This window comes from Lissotriton vulgaris, chromosome 2_1, assembly GCF_964263255.1.
Source record: "Lissotriton vulgaris chromosome 2_1, aLisVul1.2, whole genome shotgun sequence".
In the NCBI taxonomy this organism is placed as follows: domain Eukaryota; kingdom Metazoa; phylum Chordata; class Amphibia; order Caudata; family Salamandridae; genus Lissotriton; species Lissotriton vulgaris.
Window position 1 is genome coordinate 1,981,649,085 of NC_141687.1, and position 16,377 is coordinate 1,981,665,461.

The window sequence follows — 16,377 nt, forward strand, 5'->3', positions numbered from 1 at the left end:
TCCTCACTTCACCGCAGCTCCACGTCTCTCTGCCTCGTCATCACGCACTCTCCGCCTCGTCATCATGCACGTCCTCATCACGCACATCGCAGCCAGCGCTACGTCGCGGCCAGAGCAGCGTCGCGGCCGGCGCTACTTTCAGGGCACTACTTTTTTTTTAAAGGTATATTTTTAAATGTACTTTTTTTTTTTTTATAGCCTATGTCCATCTGCACACCCTGACAATTTCTACAATGAGTGGCTGTACTTGCACCACAAAGGCACTCCCAACAATGGCACTGGACAAAGAACTTGAAACAACTCTCAGTAGGGGAGGAAGGCTCATGGCATGGTGTTGATCACCTTAATTCCTTGTCTCAGGCCAGAATTCATGGCTACAGTGACATGTAACAAAAGGTGGGGGAAGGGCACCATGCCGGGCATTGTGTGTGATACAGAGAGGGTTACAAATTATTTAGGGAGAGCCTAGGTTGTTGTGCAGAGTCTAGCACAGCAGAATTCACACCAGATTCGAGGCCCACATTGCACAACGTTGCATGCTTCATCATAAGGCCTGCTACTCAACTAAAACACCAGAGTTTGTCAGGGGTGGGCTGGGTAGAAGCTTTTTAGCAGAAGAAGCACCCATGTTTGTATTGTTCCTCAATGACCATTTGGTGACTAGAACGATGATTTCCAAAGGATGGTGCACTGGGTAAGGCGCCCTCTTCACACTACTGCTACAGACTCCCAATAATAAAATTGTCTGTGTTAGACAAAATTAGTATTTTATTAGCGCGTGGCAACTCAAAAAAAAAGCAAGAGGGTGAATTATTGCCCTTCATGTCTGGCTATCGGCATGTTTCGGGTCAAAAATAGACGGGTCTAGGTTTGTGACAATTCAACAGGACAAATGAAGTCCCTGGTATTTTAAATCAAATGATGTCGGATTTCAACAGTATTTTTTCTCCCTAAACCTGGTGCCCACGAAGTCAACAAAGGGTTTGTAACGAATGTAGTATTTACAGAGGCAGACAATGTAACAAACACAACATGCAGAGCATCTGTCAAGACATGGTGGCAGAGTGCAACATGCTTTGCAACTCACTTACCTTGACCTTACATAGGGAAGGCCTCATGGAGGCAGCGACCAATCTCCTACTTGCAAGGACACATTTGACTCTAGGGAAAGATAGACAATGAAACTATTTTTGCACACTAGGATCAGAGCGAGGTTAGGCGTTTGTACAAAGTACAAGGTGCTGCAGGAGTACCTTCTATGCAAAATACAGCACAGGTAAACCTACCAACTCTTGTCTCTGCTCCCGCTTGCATGCAAGTGGCAGAGAAATACTGACTGCTTTTTGGTTTCACACATGACCAGGCAGTCCGGCTGCTGGTGAGTATGATCAATAACTGATCACAGAAAAGTATCACTGAAATACCACAATCAAACGTTTGTCTGAAAAGTATTGTTTTGGATGTGCCAGGAAGTAAGGCGCCTTGCTATGTTTGCGTTTAATATGTTTGCTATAACTGCGACACGGTGCAACAAGGTTAGAGGAAATACCCTATAACTCCTATGTGTGTGTGAGTAGAGACCCGCACAAATTTCAGAAAAACAGTCCCGGGCACACGTTACAGGGTAAAAAAAAATGGTTAATAAAGTCTCTTGCATCTGGAGAGTTATCATATAAGGACCACTCAAGTAGTTAGAATTTCTTAAATTATTTAATCTTTATTATTAATGGACACAACCAGCCAACACGTGTTTCGTCACAATGGGATGTATCCCGTGACTACTTCAGGGTTGTATGAGAAATCGCTCCGCCGGTGATAATTCCGACTCGGCTGGTCTGGTTTAAGTATATAAGGATAAACGGAATAATCCTTAGGAATGTAAAAAAGGATTTGGGATTCTCCGGTGTACCGGAGATCCCAGGAAGTAAGTGCCTGTAATCAAGTTGAGTGGCGGGTCCGCCCCTACAACAGAACCTCTAGTGTGTGTGCTATGGGAAACGCAGCCACTATTTCACTTCTGTTCCAAAAGGTACTCGGGAGCTTCCCAATTCTTTTTTTACATTCCTAAGAATTATTCCGTTTATCCTTATATACTTAAACCAGACCATCCGGGTCGGAATTATCACCAATGACAAAGATTAAATAATTGAAGAAATTCTAACTACTTGAGTGGACCTTACATGACAACTCTCCAGATGCAAGAGACTTTGTTAACCATTGTTTTTACCTTGTAATGTGTGCCCGGGACTTTGTTTTACCACATTTAAAGTCCAAAGTAGGTGACAAATGAATGAGCACCTTCATGGTTGTGACACCTCCTTTATGCTGAGAATTGTTTGGCAACGTGCTGTTTGAGAGGAAATTATCTTGTAGTTACTGTCTATCAATTATAGAGGTACATGAGAACTTAGAATTTAAAACACCCTGCATGCTGGGCCAGTAGGTTTTCAAGAAAAGAAAAATTGCACAAAGATATTATTTCTCAATGTAGGATCACAGCCAGACTGCATGGCCTTGTAAGGTATCCTAGAGAACGTGTAGTGGAAGTATTTGGCCACAATGGATGTGACTAATGTGTCACGTGATAGAAGCTTAATAGTGTTTCAGAGGGAAGTGACTGGAATAGAACTTACTAGTGAACCTGGTGTGACTGAATGTCATTGTTCGGTTCTGTTACGTTGGTCCGTAGTCGAAAATTTCAGTATTCTATTGTAAACTGTCTTGCCTGTGTTCTGGACGAATGTGGTTCAGACTGTGCTTCCTCTAAGACCACACACATGAGATCATTTCCAGAGTGTCCTACTTCTACGAGGTGTGTAGACATTTTCATGGTAGTACGTTACACACAAAACTGCTCCAGGGTGCACATTCTTGTCTTTGACCATTGCCATTATTAAAACTACTGTCTGTACGCATCTCCTGAGGTTTGTGTGGGCCCATGTCCATCTCATGGGTTGGTTAATAAATCTGCATACACTATCATTAATGTAAGGGAAATGTCCATTCACTAGTGGAAAATTCAATAATCGTGGCCTATCTGGAGTTTCCAACCGATATATTCAAGAAAGTTTAGTGAGCCGTGACCTTTATTTATCGCAAATAATGCAGTCAGGCTGCATTTTCCTTACGTTGACGAAACACTGGTGTTTATTTGTGATCTTTTTTACTTCTTTGATATAGACAAGTAGTTGTTCATGCATGGAGTATGTTTATTCTTATCTGTCTCTTGGGTCTCAAAAAGATATTTCCTGTTGTTCAGAGCTAATTCTTTGAACAGCAAAATAGTTGCATTCAATCAAGTTTTTCAGATAATTTTTTGATCAACTCATCTGGCTGTTCAAGGAATATGGCGCTATTTTTGCAATTGTGCCTGATCAAGGGGAACTGTCAATCAACAGAAGAATGATCTTGGATGTGGACTGTCATCTCTTAGGAGGGATGTGTGGTCTGGGGGTCTTTGATAAACTTCAGGAGGTATTTTTTCTATCTTTTGCCATCAACATCAGAACTAGGAATATACATGTGGCTGGTGAACCTTTAGTGTAGGTCATATTCATTGATCCACATGACGAAATGAATGGTTTCTCCTTTGCTTTCGGACACGTTGTGTAAGAGAATGCGTGGTCTTTGTTTTTGTTTGTTCTCACTTTTCTGAAGCAATGATCAGCAGGCGCATAGTAGACTTACTGAAGGAGTCACCTTTAAAAGGGTTGGGGTGGGTCTGTATGTAAACGATCCTTTTGTCTGCTGTTTCCATTAATTAGTTCGTTGTATTATTATGTGGAAATCATCCCTTTCACTTGACCTGATAAAATTAGCAATTATCTGATAAGAAAGTTACTTAAACACGTGATGCGGATACATCTGCAGGGCAAAATAAAGCCACACTGGTTTCGGTTATGTGTTTAACATATTTCTACAAGAATGCTTATCGTGTCAGTCAGGCCAACTTTTAAGACATGTCCTGATCTGAAAGTTGTCAGCAGTGTGTTTCTGTATGCGGGACCCACCCTCATCTCTGCTTGTGCACACCTACTTTCCTGCGAGCCTCGCTCCCTTTAATCCCCCTCTGTAGCCACGGTCGGATCTCCGACAATCTGGCAGGGCCCAGTGGGCTGGCTTGAAAAGACTGCGTGGGGTCGGTGTTTCGGTTGTTTTATAGTGCACTGAGTCAGTTTTTACTTCTGAATTCCCCGATATTACTGTAAACATTGCCCAGAGCTGCCGAATTTGGAACCAATATAATCTCGGCGTCAGCTCAACATCCAGAGATTGTGGACAATCTTCCCGTGTCTAAAATAATAATGAATGTGTCCGTATGTAACGTAACTGGGCCTCGTGTAAAGCGCTATAACAACTTTGGGTAGAGTTCGCGCTATATAATACTACAAAAAAAAAAAAAGAAAAAGCTCAACCCAATGCATTCGTCCAAATGTAAAAACACAGCGCGTTTTACAAGTTCATACCCGCCCCACTATGCGAACATGGGTCACTTTTTATAGCTATCTGATCTTTTATTGTGTACCCATGTTAATTTTCAGTCCCAGTCCGACCCTGTCCTTAATCCTTATCCTAAAGCCCTGCCCCCTCCTCTACCTTGAGACCTCCTCCTCTCACTCTTCCAATTCCCTGGTGCCCCTTGCCCTCCCCCACTCTGCCTGTCCCAAGTGCAGCCGCCCCTCTCCTCGCCCATGTGCATCCTTTTCACTCCTGCCCCACCCCTCCCACGCTGCCCCCGTCCATGCACCTCACCTGTGCCCGCAGAGTCGCGCAGGAACGGGACCCTGGATGGAACGAGCCCGAAGAACAAGGTCAGGACGAGCAGTCCGAAGAGGCAGCCCAGCTTCACCTGCAGCAGGTAGTCCATGGCGGCGGGCAGCTGTGGGGGCGCTCCAGCACAATGTGCGCTGCTGCCCGCCAGAGGGAAGCTCCTGCAGCCTCGGTTCCCGGCCGCTTGAAGCTAGTTTGATTCGGGATCTCCCAGCCGTGTTCTGGGCTTCCCTCGCCGCCCACCTCCCGCAGCGACCGTCCAGTCCAGCGCGCAGGACACGCCCACGCCCCGCCTCCTCACCGGCCCTGCCTGCAGCCGAGAGTTTCCTAGAGGCGCGCTCCTCGCTTCTGAAGCTGCCCTGTGGGTGCACATGGCAGGATTTACCACAGAGACTGCCGCTGTGAAACTCAATTTCACGCTGACTTTCTGAAACCTGTTTTCTCATCACGTGTCCTGTAAACTTTAATCACGCTCCTGTTCACGCCCATGCCTGACCCAGCTTCCAGCTTTCTAGCCTTGGGTATTAGTTGCATTCTGGAAACTTTTTCTCGCTTTAGTGAGTTAGGGTCTTCGAGTGAACAATGACATTTATAGACAATTCTGGTGGATCTTTATTTATTCGTTGCTATTCAGCGCGGTGTTCGCCCAGCAGGGTTTCAGACACAAAAAAAAATCGGTTAAAATTGTATTAACTCCTCGTGTAAACTACCCAGACGAGTTAAAACACATAAAGTCACCTGGTAGCATCACTATCACTTCAATATAAGGAACGTTTCCCCAATTGCTCAGAATTAAGACGGTGTAGACTATATTTTGGAAAATATCTCTTTATATATTGGGATCAAGTAGCTTGTCTAATAAAGAACAGGTTAGGTCCACTTTTAACCTCTTTCAATCTAACCTTTCTGTCTTGCGGAAAGCTCTCAGGATAGAAAACGAGACAGGTGAGAGCTTTAGGCCTCATGAATGTGCACAATATGCATTCACAGAAAGGCAGGGATACACATAACAAGCCCTGACGAAGGCCCCAGACCCAACCGGGCTCATAGAGTGGGCCGAAACATGTTGGCACAGACATAGGGGGTCTAATTGAACAATTATTTTCTATAAAAAAATGTTTTCACCCATACCCCTTGTACCCTATAAATAATGGCAATCCTTTGGGTATACCTGTAGCAGAGGCGCAACTAGAGCCAAATTTCGGGGGGAAGGGGGTGGAGCTAATGAAAATTTCAGAGGGGGAGCAATTTCAGAGGGGGAGCTAATTCTTCCAGTACTAGGCAGAATGGAGATGTAGGGGCTCTAAGAATGGGTGAAAACACAACAAAGCCTCGTTAACAAGTAAATGGTCTTATAAAGACCTGTGAAGTACTCAGGTGCGGCTGCCATAAGGTAAAAAGCTGCCTGTGTGTGCCCGGGAAGCTGTCTCAGCCCGGGGTGACACACACGATGGGGGGCTGATGCCCTTTGAGCCCAATGGACATTGCGCCCCTGACCTGTAGGTATTTTAAGTAATATACCTTTCTTCTGGATCACTGCTTATCCAGCTTGATTTAATTAAAGAACTCCCATTCCATCTTTGGTTGAGTCTGCCCTGGTGGTATCATCCTACCAGGATGTGGATAGGTGTTAATTATTTAGCATTATGTCAGGATAAGTGACTGGGGTGTCTAATCCAATATCTCTGGATCGGATCGCACCACTGAACCCCCCCAAATAAAAGAAAGAGTAGAGGGATACCACAACAGAATAAACCCGCACAAAGAATACATGGGAAGAAAGCGAAATCTGCTATAATTGTAAATGAACCCAGTGAGGGTCCCTTCAACTTCCCTCCTCACATTGTGTTAGAGAAGCCTGCTGATAGTGTACAAGAGGGGAATTTCTGGGGCAGACTTGAAACTATGATGTCAACATTGCTGGAACATATTTTGCAAAAAATATGTACCGTTGAAGCCAGAAAAATTAAATTGGAGGAACTGGCGAGCTGTAACTCTTCAGCATTTCTGGCAGTTAACTCTAAACACAACATAGACCCGTCAAGAACTGTGAGGACAGATACGAGGGCTGGTGAGTCAGTTAGTATTACTGCAAATAGACAGGCTCAAGACAAGAATAGTTTTGATAATTTCGCACCTAGTGTAACTAACATCCCCACTTGTACTGACCAGATTCCCCCTGGAGTAGGACTTTCGGTAGGAGCAACTAATAGTTTAGTTAGTTCCGAGAGAGGAGCCCCAGGGGCTAGAATACATGGCAGAAATGAGGAGCTTGAGAGAGGGACATACTTCCAAGAACACGAAGATAAACCTCCTAATTCCCCACAACATTTAAATCTGCCCACAGAAGCAACTCCGTTCACTGTCATCTTGGCTAATGTCCCTTCTTCACCCCATAATGTCTAGGAACACTGGTCGACTTTAAAGAACAAGTCACTACACTATCTAAGCTCAAAGACCAGCATTAAAAACTTCCTTTTCTCAAAATGTAAAATGGCACGGAGAATAGGGTTGGTGGGGCCCTCAGCCAAATCACTTTTTGGAGATTGTGTAGTCCTAACTTTTAGCTCCCCTTTTCTGGTGCATGAAATCTTAGAGAGGGGAAATAATGGATACATCAAATTTAATGAGATAAATGTACTTCCACTTGGTTATTTTTATCAACCACCTAATCCCCATAACTTCTGAGGTCACATGCACGTAGGAGGCAACCCCACGAGGACCAGGGATCTCAGCTTTTCGGTCCCGGTAGGTAACTGTTTCGATGTCCTGAATCCCTTGGAAGACATTGATTACCTGAATTTAAAGAGGCCTGTTTGTCCCTGCCCCGAAGCTAGTAGGCCCAATGATGAGGGCCATTCTAGACTGACCTCAACTGGTAATGTTGACTCACTGCCTACATATATTAGTAAAAGAGGTATAGATGTGGTCCTTATGACTACAAACTTAGAGCTGGCAGTACATGCAGATCCTCATGGTCATTTAATGTCTTCTCCTACACATAGCAATGTAATTGAAGATGGTCCTCTAACTGCTTCTCCTCTACGTAGCAATGTAATTGAGGATCCACCTGGGCTTGCATTCCCCACTAATCCTTTGGATAACGTCAAACCCGCCCTAGATAATATCGTTTCATGGAATATTGCAGGTATCTGCTCCAAATTAGGCAGTCATCTATGGTGGGACTTTATTTCACAGTTTGAGGTTATGTGCTTCCAAGAAACATGGACCAAGGAGGCAACTCATCTAAATGGGTTCAGGACGTTTCACACCCAAGCATTTGATGGTCTGAGTGGTAGGGCTAAGGGTGGGTCGAGTACATATATATCATGCAGCATGAACGTAAAGAAGATAACGATGCTTGCTAGCGACCACTATTACCAATTAAGTAAAACGGACATAGATGCTAAACACTCTATAGTCCTGACCAACTTCTATAATAACATTCCTTCCAAGCAAATAGGAACTGTTGTTAAATATATGTTGCAATTGTTTAAATCTGTGGGGAGAAACTTAGTAAGAGACACAATGGTAATATTAGCAGGGGACTTTAACTGTGCGCTATGTGCTAATGCTGGGAATAATTTATGCAGAGCCCTAAATGAAGAAGGGGCATGCTGATCACATTTCTGGTATTCAATTTTAGGGGAGCATTTAAATGAATTAACCTTTAGTCTTGATTTGGGTTTTGTTAAAGAATTATGCCCAGCACCTATCCCCATGCCCTGGACTTTCAAGGGCAGAGGTCTCTATTCTACTATCGATTATGTTTTAATATCTAGCTGTCATGCACACAGGCTCCATTTCTTCCATGTCTCAGACAACTCGCTAAGTGGCCATTTTCCTTTATGCCTTGCTATTACACTACCTTCTAGCAAAATTACTGTGTCTAAAATTAAAGATCAGATGTTAGAAAATCTAGCCATCGGGAGTGTTAGCGGATATTCCCTGCGCTGGAATATGATTCAAGTAGCACTAGTCACAGCAGTGGTCGGCAGTGTAAACTTGCTATAGAGACATGTCTGAGTGAATCAGCTGCTCTAGCTAACATCTTATCATCATTCTCCATGATTTCCAATGCAGTAAGAGAGTCCTCCTTAGACGGAAAAGTAGTAATAGGAACCCAAAGGGATGGTTTGACTCTAGGTGCACACAAGCCTACTCCCACTTAAAAAAGAGCTGCATAAGATCCCGAGATATCTGACTATGGTAAGGTTGGCCAGAGTGGAATATAGTGTTAAGTTTTAACGGGGTGAACCCATAAAACTACCCGGCCTGGGTCAGTAGTACAGTACTTTTCAAGAGGTGGTTGTGGTAGTTTCTTATTACTATACACTATATACATAGAAACAGACAATTCACCACAGAGAATTTTGATTCAATTCAAAGATAAGGAAATTTAATTTCCATAAGTGACACATTCATTAATTGCAATTATAAATCAAAGCATTAATGTTTCAACATGTATCAACTTGAATACATTTAAAGTGCATGTAATATTTACAATGCTCTCAGTGTGACATGGATGAAGAAGAGGGTATTGGGTAATTGTTGGTACGTGGTAGATGGTCTACGTTTCGACCCCACGCATAAGGAGGTTGACTTGGTCCTCACTTTGGGGTCTTCATCAGGACAAGAATAAGTGTGGAGCACCTGCAAGTAATGGAAATGGTTCAGTATGTTTGTGTGTATAGTATCTCTGGTGAAACGCGCGGTAGGTCATCCGGATTAAACCTACTTGTAAAAGGAAGGACGGAAAGTGCACAATCCTTGTAGGGCACACAAAGGCTCCTGGAAATCTAAACAGGAATACAGGCACTAAGTATGAGGTAGAAGAATCTAGAATCCTCATGTATGAGGTTGGCGGTACAGAGATTCACTCTTCAGTAAACCTGGCAAACGGGGTGACGAGTCTCCCGATGCGGAGTAGATTCAATCATAAACAGGGTCTGTAAGGGAGAAGAAAAGGGGTCGTTCAGGAGCATGTCCTCCCTCAAGGTTAGGAGAGAGATGTGAGTTCTTATTCAAAATGGTAAGTGAGTTCGGGCATAGCAAACCAGGTACATTCAGGAAGTGAGGCTATGTAGGGCTAGAACAACGCGTGCATTCCAATCGTGATGAGGTGTCTACATAACTATACTATCGAGGAAGAAGCGTTGTCAGCGTGAGAACGGGGGGAAAGGAGGCTAGCCGGGTCAATAACCCCAGAGCACTTCCAGGGTGTGGTATCGGCATACTCGGTGTCAGCAGTTTACTTATGTTCGGGCATGACCCATCAATGGTATGCAGGGTGTAAGGCTATGTGTCGCTAACACATCACACGCTTGAAAATCCGACCCAGCGTGTCTTCGCTAAAAGGACGCGCTGTCAGAAGAGCTCGGGCTATCAAAGTGCAATACCCCAGAAAGTGGCACTGTTGCAGTGAACTAAATTGGGCTTTGGCCGTGTGCGTGAAGTAACATTGCGGTCAAGTAGGTAGTAACTACGTTTTACTCAAAACAATCTTGTGACAAGAGCGCATTACTATCGGGTGCGCGGCACCGTCGCAGTGAACTAAATCGGGCTGAGGCAGTGTGTGTAAAATAACATTGCGGTCAAGTGGGTAGCTACGTATTACTCAAAAAGTTCTTGTAACAAGATGCAGTTAATCTAGGGACAGCCGGGTAGGACTCACCTCTCTCTTGTTCGGCGATTACTGGTCATGGGGCAGCTCGGAGCACTCACGCTAGATGTAGCGATATCTTGGGGGCCTGTCTGCACCGCGAGGTACAGCCGCTAAATGGTGATTAGGGGCTCGTCTTGGATGCGGCCTATCAGTACCTGTGGGTGGGTCTGGGCCCGATCGCGCAAGTTCTGTTGCCTAGGCGACATCTCTTTGAGGTTTATGTGTTTGTGCCCATAAAAAGCGATGCATCGTCGTTTGGATAATAGCTCAGGACTTTCCTCCTTCTGTTCTACACCCCTTCGACTTGTTGTTTGGTTAAGCGAGGCTTTAAGAATTTCTGCTTCCAGTAGCTTAATTTTTTCTTTTTTTTCCTTATTAATTTTAGCCGAGATACCAATGATTCTGCCTCTGATATACACCTTATAGGCATCCCATATTCTCTCCAGAGGGGCGGACTGATCATTTACTTAGAAAAAAAGAGCAGATTATCCACTTTTAATTGTTCAATCACTGACTCATCTTTAAGGATGACTCTATCAAACACCCATCTTTTGGTTTCTGATCCAGAAGCATGTTTGTAAGTTTTACTTATTCAGAGAATGGTAATTAGGATTTCAACTGGGGCATGGTACAGAGATAGTATTTTTTTTGCTTGAACCTGTCCTTGTCCTATGTTACAGTAGATGACTCTGTTCTTCTGGAACTGGAGAACTTTTCCCTACGGATTTGAGGTACAAAGCTTGTCTGTAATTAGGTTTAGACTGGGTTTAGTGATTAAGATAATTATCCTATGGTGAGGGAGCTTTGTTTTTGCACTGCCACAAAATTCTGCAGTTTAGCGATTGCTTTTTAAAGGGTATATGGCTGACGTTCAACTGGAGTGGACATTCAGCACTAAATAGATGACACCCAAAGGGCTTATCTGGAGGAAGGTAGTTGCCAGGCTCTGTTCCCACATTCTTACAGGCTCACAGAGATGATGGCCTCTCGGTGGCAACATTTAATCATGGAATCATTGCCTTCATCCATGAGCCTTCATCAGCAATCACACCAAGCACGGAATTAGCTGTTATCCTGCACATGCCTTTTTTCAGTAAACGGAATGCAGCAAATGCCTTTAAGAAAATTCTGATCAATTGAGCATGTTTGAATATCAGCACACTTAAAAAGGAGTTTAGCTCCAGTGTTCCGCAGCATTTCGTTGCAGTACAGAACCTCTCCAGCTCTTCTAAGCATCCTCAATTGTACTTCTGCTCATCACTACTCCACATTTTTCTCCTTGCCTACCCCTTAGTGTGTACTCTTTCATTCTTCTAGATTTCCTAGCCTCTCAGTTCCAAATTGTCCTCTTTGCCTTTTCAGTGCCATTATGCTATTTTTCTACTGACCTACTATATTTATCCCTCGTCAGATACCTTTATTACCAGGCATTTTCAGATCCGAATTTCAACTAGCAGTGCGTCACTCCAGGCTTCTGGTTTCTTTACTATCACTACCTAGTCTACAGCTGGTCAACTGTACTGCTGATTACCATTTCACTCCACAACCATTGAAGTTCAAAGACCAATCTTGAAAGACAGAATTTAGACTGCCATCATCCTGATGCTTGGTGCTGCCTCTTGTAAGCTAGGATGCATGCACTATTTTAGAGTGAGGGTTGTTGTATTCCATCCCCTCATGTCTGACAATAGAGAGAGAGTAAATAACAGCTTCTTGTGGGGATGAGAGTAAGTAAACCAACTTTCTGTGGCGGAAAAAAGGAAATATCACAAAATGGAGTGGCTATTTTATCTTAATCTCTGTTTTCTTGGCCAGAGTTCCTTATGGCAGCATCATGAACTATCTCTACCGTTAAGATACTAAAAGTCTATACTGACCATCAACTCTCTTTAAGTCCTAAAATTAGAACAGAAGTGAAAAGTGTAGTCCAGACTGGCCCGACATCTTGTTCCGTTCTTGGGCTCAACTAATAGGGCTGCACTTATGAGGGTTAACATTTTATTTTGTATGGCCTATGATAATGTCCTTCATGACAAGATAACTACTGGGCAGATTTAACGTGCTATGTGATTTATTTACTGCGTAAAGAAACCACATTATGCTGTGCTCTATGGAATTAAAGGTACTATATCCGGCCCATAGAGCTACTTATTACAAAGGGGATTTGTGCCTTAAAAAGCAATTCATTAGAAGATGCTGCCCCAGAAGACATTTGCGATATTCAGCTCCAATGAGACCTATCTCACTGAGATACTGTAAAAGTCATTCCAGTGGAGCCTTCTTTGCCATCTTTGTGGTTTCCCTATGTTACATATTGCCTTTGGAAAACTAGGTAACTGAGAAACTGTTTAAAACCAGCCATTTCTAGAAAATGTATAGCTAAGGATGAGTTGCTGCTCTACTGGGTAATGCTGTTCTTTGTGAAGCGGCCAACACTCTACATACATACACATTCACCATAATAGAACACCAGAATGTTAATCTATATTTGTAATAGGACATGCTTACTTTTCTCCTTTGTGTTGTACTCCTCTGCAAGTTTCCCCTTCCTGTAGCTACTCTACCCATTTGTATCTTCTCCTACTAATATTCTCCCTCACGTGGCCTTCTCTTTTCACCCTCTCCTTCACATCTTCCCTTTCCTATGGTTTCCACTCCCTTTCGCTGTCTTTCGTGTCACCTGTCTCTTTATATCATGCCTGTCCCTTTATCAACTTGCTATCTCTTTCCCCCTCTGCTCTCTTTCTAACCTGTCTCTGTATCACCATGCTCTCTCCTATCTACCCACCCTCTCTCAGTTCTTTCCCATCTGTATCTGTCTCTTAATATACCCTAATCTCTCTCCCCACTGCCTCTTTGTAAACTGTCTCTTGATCATATTCAACCTTCACTTCGCCCCTCCTTATCGCTCTCTGCTGCCCCCTTCGCATCTGTCTGTCGCTTAATTTCCTCTTTTAGCTTGTCCCTTTCTCACCTCTGTTTCTCCAACCTGTACCTCTCTTTCTCATCCCTCTCTTTTATGGCTACTAATGCTCTCTCGAGGCTATTGCTTTCTTGGCTGTCTCTTTAAAGCCTCTCTCATCTGCCACCCTTTTTACCTCTCTCAGTTTACGTTCCCCTCTCTTCTTCTCAAACAAATGCCTGTCTCCTCCCTATCTCTGTCTCTTCTACTTTTCAGTCTTTTTTTTACTTCTCTCTCTTACTCACTCACTCTGGCTAGCTCTCCTGTCTCCCCCTCCCAGCTCTTCTCCCTCTCCCATGCCCCCGTCTGTGTGTCCTTTAAGCTGTCTTTCTCATATGCCTCTGCCTTCATCACTTCTCACACAAATCTCTCTTTCCATACCTCTTGTCTGTATTTAACTTATCTCCCTCCGAACAACTGACTGTCTCTTTCTCAACTGCCTTTCTTTCTTACTGTTCTGGCTCTATCACTCCTCTCCCCTTCTCTCAATAACTGTCTCTCGCTTGTCTGCTATCTCTCTCACATCTGTCTCTTCCACACATTTATCCTCCGTTGTCATTTATAACATGGCTGTCTCTGTACCAACCCCCATCCCACTCACTCTGTCTCTGTTGGACTTGGCCCTTCTGGCAGGTTCACCCCTGAACTTTTTGCCTGGTGTTATTAAATAATTATAGTGATGTCTTGGTTTCTGCGCACTTTCACTGTGTCCCAGTGGAAAGTGCGTGCGCACTCTGAGTGCGTGTAGTGAGGTTGGCCTGCCCTCCCATAGGAATGCATGGGGAATGTCTGTGTCCCTGGTAGTTCCTGATGCGTGGTATGTGCAGGTTCGAGTTTGGTATGTGCGGACTCGTGTGATTGAATGCTGCGCAATGATATATGCGGCATGATTGTGTCTAGTGTGGAAGTGCCACTTCTAGACGTTGCCATGGTTGTGTAATTTGTGTCTGGCTTGTGATTGGCTGGAGCTGGCTGGTGAGCCTGGCTCCAGGAATCTGGATGGGTCTGCCCGGTGGTGAGTGTGAGATTAGCATGCTGATGGCTGGGGAGGAGTGCACCTGGGTCCTGAATAGTGCTGGGCTTTCCCCACACAATGCTGGCTCCGCCCCCTGTGGTGCGTCTAATGTCCCTAGCCCTGCCAGTGAATAGAGTGAGGTGCTGAGCACATCAAGGGTGCTTCCAGACCAGCTGCGACTGGTTCTTCCCCCACCCTGCACCTTTAGACTAAGGATTTCTCTGTATAAAAGGAGGCTGTGACCTCTTGTCAAATGTTCTTGTTACCAACTTGAATCTTACCAGGGGTGTGCTGCTGCTGGGGCCCGGGGGGATGCTTGCCTCTTTGGGCCCTGCCCTGGCCCCTGGACTGCTGAGGTCCTGGACCCTTGAAGGACTTTGCAGTTTTCTGCTTGCCCTAGCGCTTTCCTTTGGCCCCTAGCGCTTGAGAGCGCTGTTCCTCCTGCCTAGCGCTTGGGAGCGCTGGTTATTACCTTCTAGCGCTTGGGAGCGCTTCATTTCTCCCTAGCGCTGAGAGCGCTTTGGTTTCCAAGCCGGTGCCCACCCGGCATTTACCCCGTCATACGAAGGTTTCCGGGACCCCCAGCGAGTGCCTACCTCGCTTTATTTCTTATTTAATAGATTCTCGAGGGAGCCCACCCCTCATTGTCCCCCGAGTTCACCGCCGCTGGCCCGGGACCCCTCGAGACGTTCTCCCCGGGCAGCGCTGGGATTGGCTGCCGGCCCGGGATACCCTCTGACGTCATTCTCCGGGCCGCGCCGTGATTGGCTGGTGGCCCGAGGAGCCCAGCCCCCAGTGGAGAGCAAAGAGGAAGCAGGTAGCGGCGGGAGCCTACTCCGCGCTCCTGCATGGCCCGTGGTGAAGCCGCCGTCCCCCCCACCCCGGGGCTCCCAAGAGCGCAGCACAGAAGAAGAGTCCGGCGCGTCCAGAGACCCGGTGAGTTGGCTGAAGGGGAGGAGCGGCGTCGGAGCACATTGCCGGTGCCCGCCCCTCCCCTCCAGACGAGTCACTTTGTGCTAAGAGGCCCGGAGGGGCCTCGAGTGATGCCGAGTCCCCTGAGAGGGACTCCGCCTACCCCCTACCTTTAGTCACGAGCCAGAGAGAGGCTCCAGAGCCCCACAGTTGGTTGAGAGCCCGAGAGGCGCTGGAGTGCCGCAGTGTTTGAGCAGAGCCCACGAGGCTCAGGAGGTGCAATTGTTCTCGAGCCCCCAAAGGCTCCACGGGGCATATTTTTGCTGAGAGTCCCCAGAGAGGGACTCCCCCAATCAAGCGGCATTTCATTGTTTTGCAAGCCCAGAGAGGCTCTTGGGGGCATTCATTGATTTCGAGTTCCCAGAGGGGGAACTCCAACGTTGGTGCTACATTTGCTCGAGCCCAGAGAGGCTCAGGGGGACAGTGTAATTGTTCAGAGACTGGGAGGCTCCCACGTTGGCCCCATCATCTACAGCTGCCCAGCACTTCGTGGGCAGCTGCCACGTTTAGGTGTTCTTGGTTACCTGCAGCCTGTCCTGGCATTGCGACATAGGGCGTCCTAGCCTCAGTGAGGCCAGTTGGCCTGGGTATAGTTTTCAGTTCATGCTAATAGGATTTCTGCGAAGTGTTCTTTGCTGCACCTCTGAATGTGTTGTAGATGCATCATGTGCCTTGTTCCTTACACCTCTGAATGTGTTGTTTATGCATCATGTGTTCACCTGTGCTGCACCTCTGAATGTGTTGTAGATGCATCATGTGCCTTGTTCCTTACACCTCTGAATGTGTGTTTATGCATCATGTGTTTTCTCCTGCTCCTCTGAATGTGTTTTGATGCGTCATGTGCCTTGTTCCTTACATTGCTGAATGTATGTTTATACATCATGTGTGTTTCCTACACCTCTGAATGTTCTATGCATCATGTGTGAAGCTTCTGATTGTTAAATGTTCTAAGTGCTAGTTCTACTAAGTGCATATTCCTGACAGTGGTGCCTG

General features: G+C 45.5%; 1 protein-coding gene across 1 annotated transcript in view; it reads right to left on the reverse strand.

Moving 5' to 3' along the window:
* Positions 1 to 5,251, reverse strand: part of LOC147733602 (zinc transporter ZIP1-like) — a 106,251-nt gene extending 101,000 nt beyond the window's left edge. The window contains exon 1 of the mRNA XM_086958995.1: positions 4,753 to 5,251. Coding sequence (XP_086815121.1) covers positions 4,753 to 4,867 — 115 coding nt within the window. The 5' untranslated portion in view covers positions 4,868 to 5,251. The remainder of the gene's footprint in view (positions 1 to 4,752) is intronic.
* Between the last annotated feature and the right edge of the window lie 11,126 nt (positions 5,252 to 16,377).